Source organism: Acipenser ruthenus, chromosome 49, assembly GCF_902713425.1.
Source record: "Acipenser ruthenus chromosome 49, fAciRut3.2 maternal haplotype, whole genome shotgun sequence".
Classification (NCBI taxonomy): domain Eukaryota; kingdom Metazoa; phylum Chordata; class Actinopteri; order Acipenseriformes; family Acipenseridae; genus Acipenser; species Acipenser ruthenus.
In genome coordinates, this window is record NC_081237.1 from 5,509,317 (window position 1) to 5,523,484 (window position 14,168).

At 43.9% G+C, this 14,168-nt stretch overlaps 1 protein-coding gene and 1 non-coding gene across 2 annotated transcripts; one reads left to right on the plus strand and one right to left on the minus strand.

Annotated features, from left to right (window-relative positions):
* Window positions 1-1,928: 1,928 nt before the first annotated feature.
* Window positions 1,929-10,730, minus strand: LOC131721837 (hyaluronan and proteoglycan link protein 4-like). Its single transcript, XM_059014834.1, has 5 exons — window positions 10,573-10,730; window positions 9,431-9,533; window positions 7,450-7,812; window positions 6,008-6,310; window positions 1,929-4,455 (listed from the first exon to the last, which is right to left on the minus strand). Exons 1-5 carry the CDS (start codon window positions 10,573-10,575, stop codon window positions 4,085-4,087), a joined length of 1,143 nt encoding a protein of 380 aa, XP_058870817.1. The 5' UTR covers window positions 10,576-10,730; the 3' UTR covers window positions 1,929-4,084.
* A 1,010-nt stretch (window positions 10,731-11,740) lies between these two features.
* Window positions 11,741-11,813, plus strand: trnaa-agc (transfer RNA alanine (anticodon AGC)). The gene has a single exon. It is a non-coding gene; the product is annotated as a tRNA-Ala (tRNA).
* Window positions 11,814-14,168: the final 2,355 nt, after the last annotated feature.

A 14,168-nucleotide genomic window follows, 5' to 3' on the forward strand; every position in this document is an offset into this window, starting at 1 on the left:
CCACCCTTGGGTCTTCAGGACTTCGATCGAGTGATTTTGCAGCGGTGAGCAGAATCGTTTACTCAAACCTCAATACTGGACACCAAGCCCCCCTCCCTGTTATTGAGAGTCCTGGCTGCCTGGCCCTAGACCGTGCTGAACTCCCTCACTAGCCCTTGCTGTGATCCCATCTCAGATCATGGTCAAGCCCGACCTGCAGGAATTAGACAATGCTCCCAATCTCCTGAATGTTTGGTGGTGATGATTCCAAGCTTCCACATTGAGGAACCTACAGTGGGGTCAGGTGACATTGATCAGAATTATCATACTGCAATAAAACCTTGATGCTCCAAACAGCCCCATGGTAACCTGTCATAGCGTGTGCTGCGCTCTTCTGAGGAAATGCGCTATTCAGCCCTCAATTGCTGGTATTTAGTGAACGCTGTGTTCTATATTTACAGGTAAAGGGCTTTTTCAGGAGGTTTCTTGATTGGGAAAGTCATATAAACAATTCCACAATCCTGTTATTCCTGACACCCCCCTGGTCCCTATTCGTTTGGCTTTTTTGTTTTTTTAATGGGCTTCTGTAACCGTGGGTCATAGCAGTCACTGAGGTATGACTTCCTTACCTGTCTCCATTCACTGAAACAATGAAGCAGTTTTAAACAAGCTCTGTCATTGAGAAGCGACCTTCAGACACAGCGCATCCATACCTATCTCCTGGGGATCTAGGACAACGACATGCTAATGGCTGGAATCATTAAAACATTAACAATGTTTGCCCGCATTGCACAGATGGGGAAGCATTAAGCCTAAATGATAAAAGGTGTGTGCGTGCTTGTGTGTCAGTTGCCTCTCAGGATTGTCAGTCAGCTGGGATTCATCAATAGGTCTTCAAGTGCCAGCGATAACCTTGTTTTCTGGCTGATACGGGCTGGAAAGCATCATTCATTAAGCATGCTGGTAATCTCTAATGCAGGAGCCTCACAGCTCCAGGAGATGCAGACATGAAAGGCAGTGTTTCACATTGCTCTTTGTGTGGCTCAGCTGCTGACATTGATGAGAGCAGTCCTTCTAAATCACATCAAGCTAATGAAATATCTCCATAAATCTCATCAGGAGTGCATCGGGCCATCCGTTACTTACTGTACAAGCTGACTCCTTGTCAGTATCACGGCATGATGGCAAATGTGTGTTTTTAATTCCTGTCTAGTGGTTTTAAAAGATTTGGATTAAATGCGTTTAAAATGATAGCGGATTCACTGCCGTGTGATTTCTAAACTGGGATTACAATTTACTGTAAAGCGCAACCCACTGACATGTATTTATTACACCTTTGATATATATTTGGAAGCTGTGTGAATTTTTACAGGACTGCAAAGCTCTGGTTTCGTCATTCCTGGGTTTAATTCCCTCAGCGCGTTACCGCTGTAATATAAAATGAAACATGCCTACCTGGTGCCTGAGGGTGAGATTGGGTTTAATGCCGGAGGGGGTTAGGCTTGGGGCTGTGCACGTTCAAACTTCAAACGAAGCGTTTATCTTTAATTTACATCTCTAACCAAACAACCGTCAACACAAAGAGCAAAAAACCACAGCCGGTTTGTATAGTCGCGTGGCTGGGGGGAGGCTGCTGGGCAGACGAAGAGATTTTAAGATGTGCTAACAAGCAAAGCTCCAGTCTTTGTCTTGAATGAGAAAGCCTCAGTGTTAATTAAAGGACAGGGAGCTGGAAGGTGTCATTTCCGGGCATGCTTCCTCACCTTCTCCTGGTAACTGTTGTCTTGGCAACCAGGAAAACCAGAGTGCAGTAACAATATTTGCCTCAATTCAAGTCAGCTGAGCAAAAAGGGTCTAGTTATTTCCTCACTTTTTTTTTTACCATTTAAGAAACTAAAGTTTATTCATAATAAATAGCGTTGTTTAAATAAAAACACAGTAGACAGGCAAACCATTATTGACGGGTTATTATTACATTGCAAGTACATTGAGATGTGCAGAGACCTGCAGAGATTACAATGTAACTGTACAGTCATTACATCATGTGACTCAAGAGGAGACTGCAGTGCAAACATCCGCTGCAACAACGCCCCCTACTGTTGGGACACTTATCACAATCCTCAGCACTAAAAAAATACACCAATGCTGTTAAAATGATGTCACGATGATTCGGTTTTTTACATTGGTATTCAATATGATTTAAGATATTCTGGCGTAAGATATGTCTGAAGGACCCCCCGCCTCTCTCATTGTCTTCCATATTACTGTCTTCATTTAGGTGGCCAGTCAGAATGCCAGAATATATTGGTCCTCCCCTATTCTTCAAGTCATTATGAAAGGTTACCATTTTGATTATTTAACTGTGGTAATGGTATTTTGATATATTAATGGCTACTAGTAAGATGACTTAACAGGTCACATTTTGATGATGTCATATTGATGGTTCTATGGTTGCAGCTAGAGTTTTTTTTAAAATGCAATATGTGGCTGTTGTTACTTTGTATTGCTTTGAAGTTTAAAAACTTAAAAACTGCAGCGTCCCACAAATCCGTTTGCATTTCATAGTAAAAGAAGGTGGCTAATTACATTCTTCCATGGGGGCAGCCTTCCAGGCACTGCTTTATTAGAAAGAAAGCAAACCTTGTTGACTTTCCAGTTTGTCTGTGTTGTCTATAAACGACATTTATATCTCAGGAAGCAAAACGAAAATATAATATTATTGTTACACGGATAACATTGTACATTCAACACATCTGACCTCCTGCTTCTGATCTGATATTAAAGAAATATATGGGACACCTTCAAACTAAAGGAAATGGAGCATGTTTAAATGCTGCACGGTTTGCACAGGCTACTGGAATCTTTGTGCTACACTTCACAGGCTGATGATGTCATAGATTAAGAACCCTGTTTACTTATGATGTCACTGGAATTAAGCCCAGACAATTCTGATCACAATAATAACGCCTTTCTCAATGGTTAGTATGATGATCAGGTTTGGGCGCTTACGCTACGGCTTCAATGAGTTACACAGAACAGAGGAAGAACACAAGAGGAGATCCACTCCAGCCACTGGCAATGGCAGGCAGGTGAGACCTGGTCACATGGTTCAGGGAAAGGGCATTCTAGAATGGAGGAGGTGCTGTAGAGTTCTACAGTGACTGTTCTAAATCAGCTGCCCTGCTTTTAAATTATTCAATTAGACCTGCAAGTCCCATGACACTACAATAGTGAGGATCTTTAAATAGCATTTGAATTACTTGCTATGGTGTTTGCAATCATGCTGTGCTTCAGCCAGTGCCTCTGGCTTCTGCTGCTGCTTCATTATTAAGTTATTATCCTCCTTCTCTAAACCTGCCACTAACTCTGCTTTGAATTTGTGCTAAAGATCCTAAGTGCTGACACTGTCTACTGCTCAAGTTTGAAGAAGCTTAAATAAATGATGTGGGAGAAACAGAACCCAGAGCCACTCAAAATGACTGTGAGCACCATCAAATAGCTGAAAGAATAACCCAATTAAAGCCATTTACTATTTAAGATCTCCTCTTATAGAAACTTGACCTGACCGTATGGGAATAGTGTACTAACTAGCAAACTATTATTTGACATATTTAAGTCCAGTTTTCAGATTTGATAAGGTGTTGACACCCCGCTAAAATGCCCCGCCCCCTCCCGTGACGTCATCGCTACACATGCTGTCAACCCCCTTTTATTCACATGCCATTTTAGCTGATTCTGCTGTGGGCTTGATATGGCTAACATGACTAGCCTTGCTATGATCACTAGTGCTATAGCTGCATTTTTCAGAGCATTTTACAGCACTTGGGGAATCACCCTGGATTGCATGAGGGCCCTGTTGCTGTAAAATGTTCTTTAAAAAAACCCTCAGCGGTGGCTTATCAGGTATTGGTTGAGCAAATCAATCCTTTTTATATTCTGTCTATAAATAATTGTGCAAGTCCATTTAAAATCACTCAATAATTGTGCAATGTACTGCATACTAGTCATAATGTGTGGCAGTGATAAAGAGTTTGTTAATGAAGGTGGCTATGTATATAAAGGGGTGCACAGTCAGTGCTTCCAGAGTGGCTCCTGCTGGCCCCTCTTAGATGTTAGTGGGCCCCGTGCTGGTGACCTGGCTGCGCGTCTTTGCTGATGCGTTGCCAATGATCTCATTACCGCCCGCATCCGGGTTCTTCCGGTAACAGTAGACCCCGTAGAGGCGGAACTTCCTGTCAGGGAAGCCGAGCATGCGGACCCCCGGCTCTGGCCCCCCGCAGCGCGCCCGCGGGTTCACGATGGGGTAGCGGATACTCCCGTCCTCGAGCCAGCCTGCCTGGCACCGGTCCAGGAGCTGGAGCTTCCAAGCGGCGTAGAGCTGGCCCACCCTGGCCACCGTAGAGCCGTCCCGCTCGCAGGCCTTCACAGCGTCCCCGTATGCCAGCTTCTTGTAGGTCTTCAGAAAGTACACCTCGCCTGGGAGAGACACAGCGAGGGTGTGAGCCAGGAAGGGAGTCTGCTTAACTGTCTTACATCTGTTCAAAGCCTTTAGAAAAGCTCACTATCCAGTTAGAACAGTGAGCCCACAGGAAATCCCTTAGAAATGTTTACCATGGTACATCTGCACAGTCATTTTGCAATTTTCCCATTGTTATATTAAGCATTTACCATAGTTTACTTAATATGCTTTACCATACCTCTCTGGACTACAATGCTTTCACTATGCTTTATTACACGTTACTATGCTTAAACTATGGGAAACGTTTAAAGGGACCAGTCTTTCGTTAACTTATATTATGGGCGAAATCTCATGTCAATGATACATAACTGTGAAACAAACAACTTGAGACTGGTAAATCCATCTCAGTTACATATGTGAGCAGGAGGATGATGGGAAATGTAGTTCTGAGAGGTCCATGCGGGTACATGTGAAGCCATCTTAAGGCAGGGAATGCAATTTAAAAGTTAAAAAAGTGGTCAAAATGTTAAAAAAAAAAATTAAATCAATACACACACCTTACGTAAACAGTTGTAGCAACACATGGGAACATGAAACACAATAAAATAAAAAGGTCCTTATGTACCCTTTAAGGTTTCAATACCTTTGGGTGCAGCAGACATGGAATACAATGCATTAGTTGAGTGCGTTCATACCAATGGTAAACCATTGACGGTAGGCATGCGCCAAAACCTTGTTGAGTAACCACTGAGGACTTTCAGAAGCTCACCCCTTCAGTTATTATTTCCACAAGGCTGAGCAGATTTAACAAGCCGCTCTTTCTAGCTTCAAACGCAGCATTGCAGGCGGCAGGACCAGCAAGCCACACAGCTGGGAGATATTTACTCCTCAGAGATACGAGAGCGCCTTCTACCTGAACAGACGTCCCGGATACAAACCAACAGAAAATCGATGGCATGCCGTACCGGGCTGCAGTGAAGGGCTGCGAGAGGATGGATCATAACATAGACATTGATTTTTTTTTTTCTTTGTCGTTTCTGCATCACTGACCTTTTTTCAAAAGGGAGTTTTTTTCCCTGAATAAATCAGACCACTGGGCTTCTGAAATCTCTTTATATTTCAGCCCTTTATCATTTCCTATGTCAGGATGCTACACTGGAAAACTTCTGAGTAAATTAGCCTCTTGAGGTATCCAGATGTGTGTGTGTGTGTGAATGTATCAGTATGTGTGTGTGTGCCTTTTTGTTCTATAACTCCTGGTTTAGACACTTAGAAGGGATCAGAAATGTGGAATTAGCCAGCTTAGATCTAAATTACTTAAACTTGTGTTGCATTTCATTCACTATACTACTAGACATCTATAAAGTCGTCCAAATGTTTAAAAAAAAAAAAGTGAGCTGTTGAAAACAGTGATTTAGAAAAGGCACTTAGTTAAGGGCACTTTTACAATGTACTGTCAATATAGCCTCAGAGTGAATTAACCAAGCTAGTGAAGGGAATTCATGCGCTGGGAGCATCACGGGATTCAAATGCATGTGCAGCAGCAGAGAGAAAATGAGCGCTGGTCACCGTTGAGGTTGGAGGTGAAGCAGAACGCGTCGTAGCGCTCGCTGTCTTTGTGGCGGTAGCCGTAGTTGCGCACGCCGGCGGGGGTTCCCTTGCGGCCGCACTCGTCCCGCGGCCGGGAGATGGGGTACTGGACCGTTCCGTCCTCCAGCCAGCCCGCGTTGCACCAGTCCAGCCCGTCCAGCCAGGCCGCGTGGAGCTGAGGGTACGAAGCCAGGATGGCGTCCTGCGCAGCGCACACCTCCTCCGCCTCGTGGAAATTGAGCTTGTAGCGCCCCAGCCGGGGGTGATAGGGGAACACCACGCCTGCGAGGACGGGGGACAGGGCTGCCGTATGACTCCATGTACACTCGGACAGGCTTTTCAGCTCACACCCCAATGCATTCTGGTAAGTGTAGTCCTGCTGTGAAAGGCTGATCAAACGTACCAGAATGCACTGTGATGCGAGTTGAAAAGCCTGAACTGTCCCAAACCGTCCCAGTGTAGATGGAGTCATACAGTAACCCTAACAGGGAAGCCTCGCTGGGTTAATAGCATAAAGTACGGTTTATAATTAGACAGTTTAGAAGTAGAAGTTTTATAAGCATACAGAAACGCAGTTACGACTCAAGATGCAGCCCTGAAGGCACCATAACAACAGGGTTAGAAACTTGTCCTAGACCTGCACCCAGTCCTGGGGTCCCGAACTGCCATCACTTATTTAAATGATTCAGTATCCAGGAGTTTGAGCAGCCCCTGTGAAACCGATTGCTCCTTCCCTTATAGCTGCATGAACAAAATCCTAAAAATCAACCTGAAGACGCAGGGATTCAAGGGTCATCAGTTGAGAGCAGATTTAACAGGGACCTGACCGTTCAAACTCCTGGCTCCTGTTGATTTCAATAATGTACCTAAACAAGGGGAGTTCTGCAGCCCAGGACAGCGCGCAAGACTACTGGATGCTTCTTACCCTGTAACAATATTTGCACATAGCCATTCACAATGATAGAAAGCATTATAAAAAATAAAAGTAAATACAGTTTAAAAATAGTGCCGTGGACCTATTGAGAAAGCTTTAACTAACTTAGTTTTAATTTTTTTTTAAAAAGTTTTAGATTCAAAAAACAACAGCCCGTGACAACATGAATATCCCACTGTATTAGTTTCATAAGCGTTATTTAATTAGCTATGTGAATGAGGTCCATCCTTATAAAAGTTTACCACAGTATATTTGTGCAGTATTCTTGCAGTTTTCCCCCACGCTTTCCTCATGGTTATACTGTGCATTAGCCAGAATCTACCCTGGTTTGCCATGTTTATTAATATGCTTTACCGGATCGGTATTCTTTACAATGCTTACCTACGCTTTACCCGTGCTTTCACTGTGCTTTATTACACTTTGCTGTGCTTTTACTGTGGGAAACTTTTGTAAGGGCAGCGGCTGGTCAGTGACTCTGCCCCCTGACCTTCCAGGTCGAGGTTGACGAAGCCGGTGTCGTCCTCCATGTCATCGGTGACCTCACACTCGTAGCGGCCGTAGTCCTGCAGGGTCACGTTGTGGATTTGCACGGAGGCGTCCCCCGGCCCCGCACCCTGCAGCGAGACGCGCCCCCGGTACGTCCCGAAGGCCCGCTGCTGCCGGCCGAGCGAGACGAAGACGTCCTCAAAGACCAGCGCGTCCGTCACCTTGGTCCACTTCACCCGGGTCCGCGCGGGGTCCGTGTGCTGCGGCTCGTGGTGGTAGCGGCAGGGCAGGGTGATGGAGCCGCCCCGGTGAGTCAGCACCTTCCCGGGGGCTGTCTGAACGATCACTGCCCCGCTCTCATCCTCTGAGGGGGGGGACACGCAGAGAGAGACGCACACAGAGACAGAGAGACAGACAAAGAGACGCGCATAGACACACACAGACAGACAGAGACATAGACACAGACAGAGAGACACACAGACAGTGAAAGAGACACACAGAGAGAGATAGAGACACACATACAGACACGCAGACAGACCGACAGACAGAGACACATACATACAGACAGAAACGCGCACACACACACACACACACACACACACACACACACACACACACACACACACACACACACACACAGAGAACAATCAAATAAAAAACATTTTTAAGGCGTTGCACTCATCGGAAACAAACTAGAATGATTTCTCAATAAAAACTAAATAACAAAATTGTGACCGATTGACCCAGCACTAAAAATCGATAGAATCTATGAAGGAAAAGGACTGGAGTTAAGTATGTTGCCATTTTAAAAGTGTAGTATGATAAGATTGTAAAAGCATGGGTTTATGTCATCCTGAGTCTAATCATCCTCTCACGTTTGTATCTTCAATGCTTTCCGCTGATGGCTCGTCTTGTATAAACACGTGATTTCCATGAGGTCTCTGGAGACACCTTTCTGTCTTTTTCTGTCACGTTTCCTGTGTGCTTCTCTCTCAACAACACTCCCTCTCACCCTGTTACTGAAACACAGATCAGACAGAGGCTTCTACTCCAGAGCCTTAGGCTGTTGATGTTTTTACAAGCTTTCAAAAGCTCATAGATTTGCATTAGCAGGCAGGGTCTTGCTTTCTTTTAAAAACACTGTGTTCCCATCTCAGACCCCGAGCTGCCAAACGGGCTTACCCCATCATGGCAGCTCAATTGTCTGCGAGATACAGCTCTCTGTGCACATCTCAGGAGCCAGCCTGTGTGAGCTGAATACTGAGCAGAGATATTGTTATTTCAGGGGAGAGATGCTTATGAACGGGGAACAGCTCGCCCCATTGCAGCCCCGGACAACAGGAGCGGAGCTGAGGGGATAGAGTTCAGAACGTGCGGGATTGCTGATTCGATCCTAGTCAGCGCGCCCTGGCTTGGCACGCATGCTTAAGTGTACAGCAGGACACAAATGTAAAAGCTGTTTTTGCATTCGTTTTGCACTAAAAATATAACGCTACTACATTTTTTCTGTAGCTTTCTGTGCACTCAGACCTTTGTTGACAGTCCAGTTTGTTTACATTCACCAAACAGTAGCTTCTTTCCCTCTTGAATCTTGCTTGCCACTGCGTCACCAAATACTATCAGCAGTGACAGGTTATATTGTTAAGTTCACTCGGGGAAATTAACTAAAAAGGATTGTTTTTTTTATACAGACTAGGAGTGCTTTTGCTATACAGATCTCCATTTCCCAAAGGTAGTTAGAAGTGTTGCCAGGGAGTCTAAGAATGTTCCCTTAAAGGCGCTGCAGAAGGAAAAGATAGCTGGCAGCTGTAGATCTTCACACCTACCAGACATACTATAAGACAAGAACGGCAACTACCCACAACCTTTTCGTTCTAAAGTGTAGTTAAGGGAGCATCTATAAATTCTTAGACTCCCTTGCAAGGGACCATCAATAAAGTGCATTAACATTACAGGCAGGGTGCCCCATTTGGTTCTCTTACCTAGCACATGGACAACCTTCTTCCTGCCTTTGTCAGTGTCAGGCAGTTGAGACGAAGCAGACAGGAACAGCAGAGCAGCGAGCCAGGCCACACCGACCCACCCCTTTAATGACACACACTCCAGGAGTTAAAGGGTTGCTTTAAGCCATCTACAGTGCATTTCATTTCTCCGTTTAATATCCTGTTACGTGAGTTTTGCCTAATACCCTATTTTTGTTTCTGCTTAGATTAATATGGTGGTTTTTTTTTTTTTTTTTTCTACAGAAATTACCCCTAGGGGGGCGTGCAACTGTAAATTCTTCCCCCATCTGCAACTGTGGCAACAGTGGTTTAGCAAATGGAAATGATCTCGACAACATTTCAGAGGGGACGGGAATTACAGCTGCACAACCCTCATGGTCGTTTTTATCAAGGAGTCTTTTCAGAAGCAGGCCCAGAGGTTGTAAAGGGTCGTTCTTGCTAGAATTGTCAGTAAGCCTGGTAAATAATGACCTGGAATAAAATCTAAATCAAATATTCTGACCATGTAGAAGATGCTAAGAAGATCCCTCCTGTCCAGGAGTTAACCAGCATGCACAAGTAAAGATCATTCCTGGTTTTTATTTGCAGTTCTGCATACAGGGATTGGATAGTGAGACACCCACCATAACACCATCAATAGGGTGTAGGTGCCCCACGAAAGCAGACTATCGGCAGCCCTGTCAGATCTGCTCTCGTGCCAGATTCAAGGTTTGTATCAGTTTCATTTAGTAAACTGGCCCTACTGCAGAACAACTATACAGCAGGTGATCTTACATTATACTACGCATTGAAATGTTGTTATTTTTAGCATTTGAGTTTCCTTATCTGAATAAAAAACAAACGGGTAGAAATGCTTTCGTGAATCTGGCCCATTGTGGTACTGTCCAGTATCCGTGATCCAAATTACAGGGTTTTTTTGTGCTGCAGTATCCAAGGAGATCATATACAGACCCGTCCCCCCCCCCGTCCCCCCCGTCCCCCCCCCCTCATTATCACACACAGATACGCAGCACTGACACACTCAAAGCAGCATCATCTCTCAAGGTTAGACAGCATTGCAAGCAAGCAAGCAAGATCAAGCATGCAGCAGAAAAGTCCTGCATTACGCCACAGAAACTTACCATAATGCCACTGGGAGGATGCAAAAAAACAACTTAAAAGTTATCTGTAGCAGTAGCAGCAGTCCTAGAGCAGAATCCCAGTACCCTTTTCTCAACTACCTCTATACTCTCTCTCTATGTCTCTTGCTCTTCTGCGCAGTTCTCTCTCTCTCTCTCTCTCTCTCTCTCTCTCTCTCTCTCTCTCTCTCTCTCTCTCTCTCTCTCTCTCTCTCTCTCTCATGTTTCTATTCTCTTGCAGTCCCTTTTTTTTTTTTTGGCAGTGCAGTGGAATATGCTGACGGTACACTAGAGCTCCTGCACTCAGCCTTGTTTTCTCGTGATTAGCAATCAATCAGGCGCTTGCAGGGATTGGAAAGGAAACGGGGGTCCACACAGCCCCTTTCAACAGCACAATACTTAGAGCTGTCACCTGTCCGTGTCTCCCCCGGGTCGTATACACACACTCGGCTGCAAAGATATGTATTCACAGAGGCAAATGTTTTTGGATTTCATTTATAAAGAGTGTATTTTTTTCTATTTACTTTATAAAGAACAATTTAAAAAAATGTTTTAGGTTAAGGGGGGCTATTTTGAGTGTATTTAGTCGCCATAAGTGTGCAATTTAAATTAAATTACACGTAATGCTGTGCCCTCCTTACTTTTTTCAAGGTTAAATATTTTTTATATTAGGTCTTTTAAAAAGTCCAGTACACGTAGGGCACAGAAAGGGGAGGGGCGATCGAAGCGGCTCGTGCTGTGTGACGTTTATTTTATTTCTGCTCTCCCTTGTTGATCTACCTTGCCGTTTAAAAACACACGTCATTTTTAATCGAACTGTTTTCATTCAAATAAAAGAGCGCTGACCTTTATTCAAAATGCATCTTCTGTTGAAGTTACAGCCGTAGAAAAAAATACGTCCTAACTTAAATATATAAACAGAGTCTTACCTTCGTTCTCAGTAGGTGACAGAAGTTTGCATCACGTTTTTCAATATGGGTCGGCAGGCGGGCAACAGCCCGGCTGTCAGAGAAGTACGTAAAGCAGGCCGACTAAGGTCAAGTAAAATACATAAATAAATACAGATACTTTGTTTAAACTGGTACGCTGTATGTGCATTCTCGTTATTGTGCAATACATTATAAGGAGTCAAATAAGTCCTATTTTTATATAGAGGGACATTGCACGTGGAGGGGAATTAGCTCAAATGGTAGAGCGCTCGCTTAGCATGCGAGAGGTAGCGGGATCGATGCCCGCATTCTCCAAGCACTCTGTTTTATTAAATGATGGATTCAATTTAATGTGTTTTATGTGCAATATGAGATTCAAAATGACCTTTGTAAAAGTTAAAGGTTGATTTAATTAAAGGCGGGTGAAAGTTGTTAGTGATGCGGTATTATTAGAAAATACAGGAGACCATTGAACTGCTGGAGTCTACAACACTATACCTAAACCCCATAATCTGAAATCAGATGCACTGTGAATTATGCACATGTGTCATTATATTTCATTTTCAGTTTGACCGCATAATGTACAGAAAGTGAGACTGAAGTGAGATCTGAGCGGGCATAATGTGAAAATTAACACGTGTTATTTTTTAAATTAAAATCATATTACATACGTTCATGTGAAAACGGTGCTATTTTACTGAATTCATAGGCAATAACTTTTGATAAAAACCTTCAGCACAAACGTGTTAAACAGGCATGTTTAGAGCACCACCTAGCGGGTGATTATGTTATAGCCTGTCAGTTATTGGAATGCTGGGGATAGACTTCTGAACACTCAACTACAACTACCGGTACTTAATTATTCTCATGTGCGGATGGGGGAAGCATCTTGCTTATATAAGGTGTGAGATTGTAATGTGTCTTGATTTAAAACTAAAAATACCATACTTTATTAAATTGTAATACAAGGGATTTTCTGAGAATAACTAAATGCTGGCCGCACTGGTATTAAGAAAGGTATTGTAATGGGATTCTAGCTTTGCTGTTAGGGCTTTTAAAAGGAAGCCAGAGTACAAAAGGCAACACCTCCCCGTATATGTGAAAGCAGGCGATTCTCATAAGCAAGCATTGCACAGATTTCTTAACGCACTCTAAACAGACCGTTAATGGATTGCTGCTGCTGCTGCCCCCACACTAATTATGTGAGTTCAGAGTTCTTAATTATGTGTGACCGCACTGGGGTACACGCTGGCGTGAACGTCCCCTCTTCATTAAGAATGATGGTTTGGAGTCCTGACTCTGTGCATCATCACATAACTCTGCCTGCAATAAAGGACAATGGGATTGTAGCTAGGACAAAAATAAAATATTTACTATGGAAACGACCTTAAAGTGACCTTAACACGAGCAAAATTGCACAAGGGTGCCTATTGGATTTGATTCTAGAAAAATAAGAATGAGGCAATAGAGGAGAGAAGCATTGGAAATATTTTAATGTTGGGCAAAATTCCTCTCTTACATTGTCCTTTACCTGCCTTACAGCAGTATACATTACCCTGCACCATGCTGCACTGTGCTCTTTGCATTGCTGCTCTGATGGGTCAGTGCTCTAAAGACCAGGGGACGAGTCCCACTGCAATGCAAGTGACACTAAAGCAGGTGATTGATACAGCTTGTCTGGGTGTCTCTGTGTGGGCCTCGTCACAGTGCAGAGCTACATTTCAAGGTCTTCGCTGTGGGAATGTCCTGAAAATGAAATCATTTGAACCCGTGCCGTGAGGTTGGTTTTCATGGACCTCTGCCAGCGTCCAACTACACCAGGAGAATTTTTAATGAGAGCCCTCCGACTAGGAGACTGCAAATTCAGAACAAGTGCAATACACTGCATTCACCTCTGTGCTTGCTAGCCTTTTAACCATTCTGCTGTAATGGCACAAGGACAGACTAGTGTTACTGGGTTCTACATTAACAGGGTATAGGTAACATGCAAATACATATCCTCTATCCTTTGTAACACATTATTGGTGCCATTAGTTTAAAAAACTGGGTCAATAGAGGAGGGAGTAGCAAACACTCATGCAAAAAAAAAGGTATAAAAATGACAAATTGCAGGTGTAGCTGTGGATCCTTTTTCTAGACATCTGCCGTCATGCATACATTAGTTTCTATGAAGGGTGAAGACTGTGGTGCAGAGAGATGCAGCCACGGACACTGGGCTGGCTGGCCTCCTTTTCGAATCACCAGAGGCGACGTCTTAATTGCATTCTCCAATGGATGAATGGATAAACAGAGGAGGAACGCCGGCAGAGGCAAAGGTGCAGCATCCCAGGCCGTTTTAAATACAGCTTTTAAAGGTTGATCAAGGTCGGGATATTATTAGGTGCAGATATCACACCTGCAGGCACTTCATGTCCAATATCATGCAAATAAAAAACAAAACAATAAAACAGAATCCCTCTAAAACTACAAAGAGTCTTGGTAAAGCATGGCAAAGACGTGAATCACAGCGCACATTTATCATGGTCAACCTTTGATACTGGTGTAACTGTGCTCTGCAGAAACGTGCCTTGACAAGCATGTTTGAAGTTTAGGTGTGCACCTTTTTAGAACAAAGATCCGGTTTTACAAGAACAGGGCATGCACTCCAGCACCCTGACAAAGGTTAAAATG

Excerpts from the sequence above, each read along its gene's own strand:
- LOC131721837 (XM_059014834.1), bottom strand. Across the intron at positions 6,311-7,449 it reads CGTCAACCTCGACCTGGAAG|GCGTGGTGTTCCCCTATCAC; the intron begins GTCAGGGGGCAG and ends CCGTCCTCGCAG. Across the intron at positions 4,456-6,007 it reads CTTCACCTCCAACCTCAACG|GCGAGGTGTACTTTCTGAAG; the intron begins GTGACCAGCGCT and ends TGTCTCTCCCAG.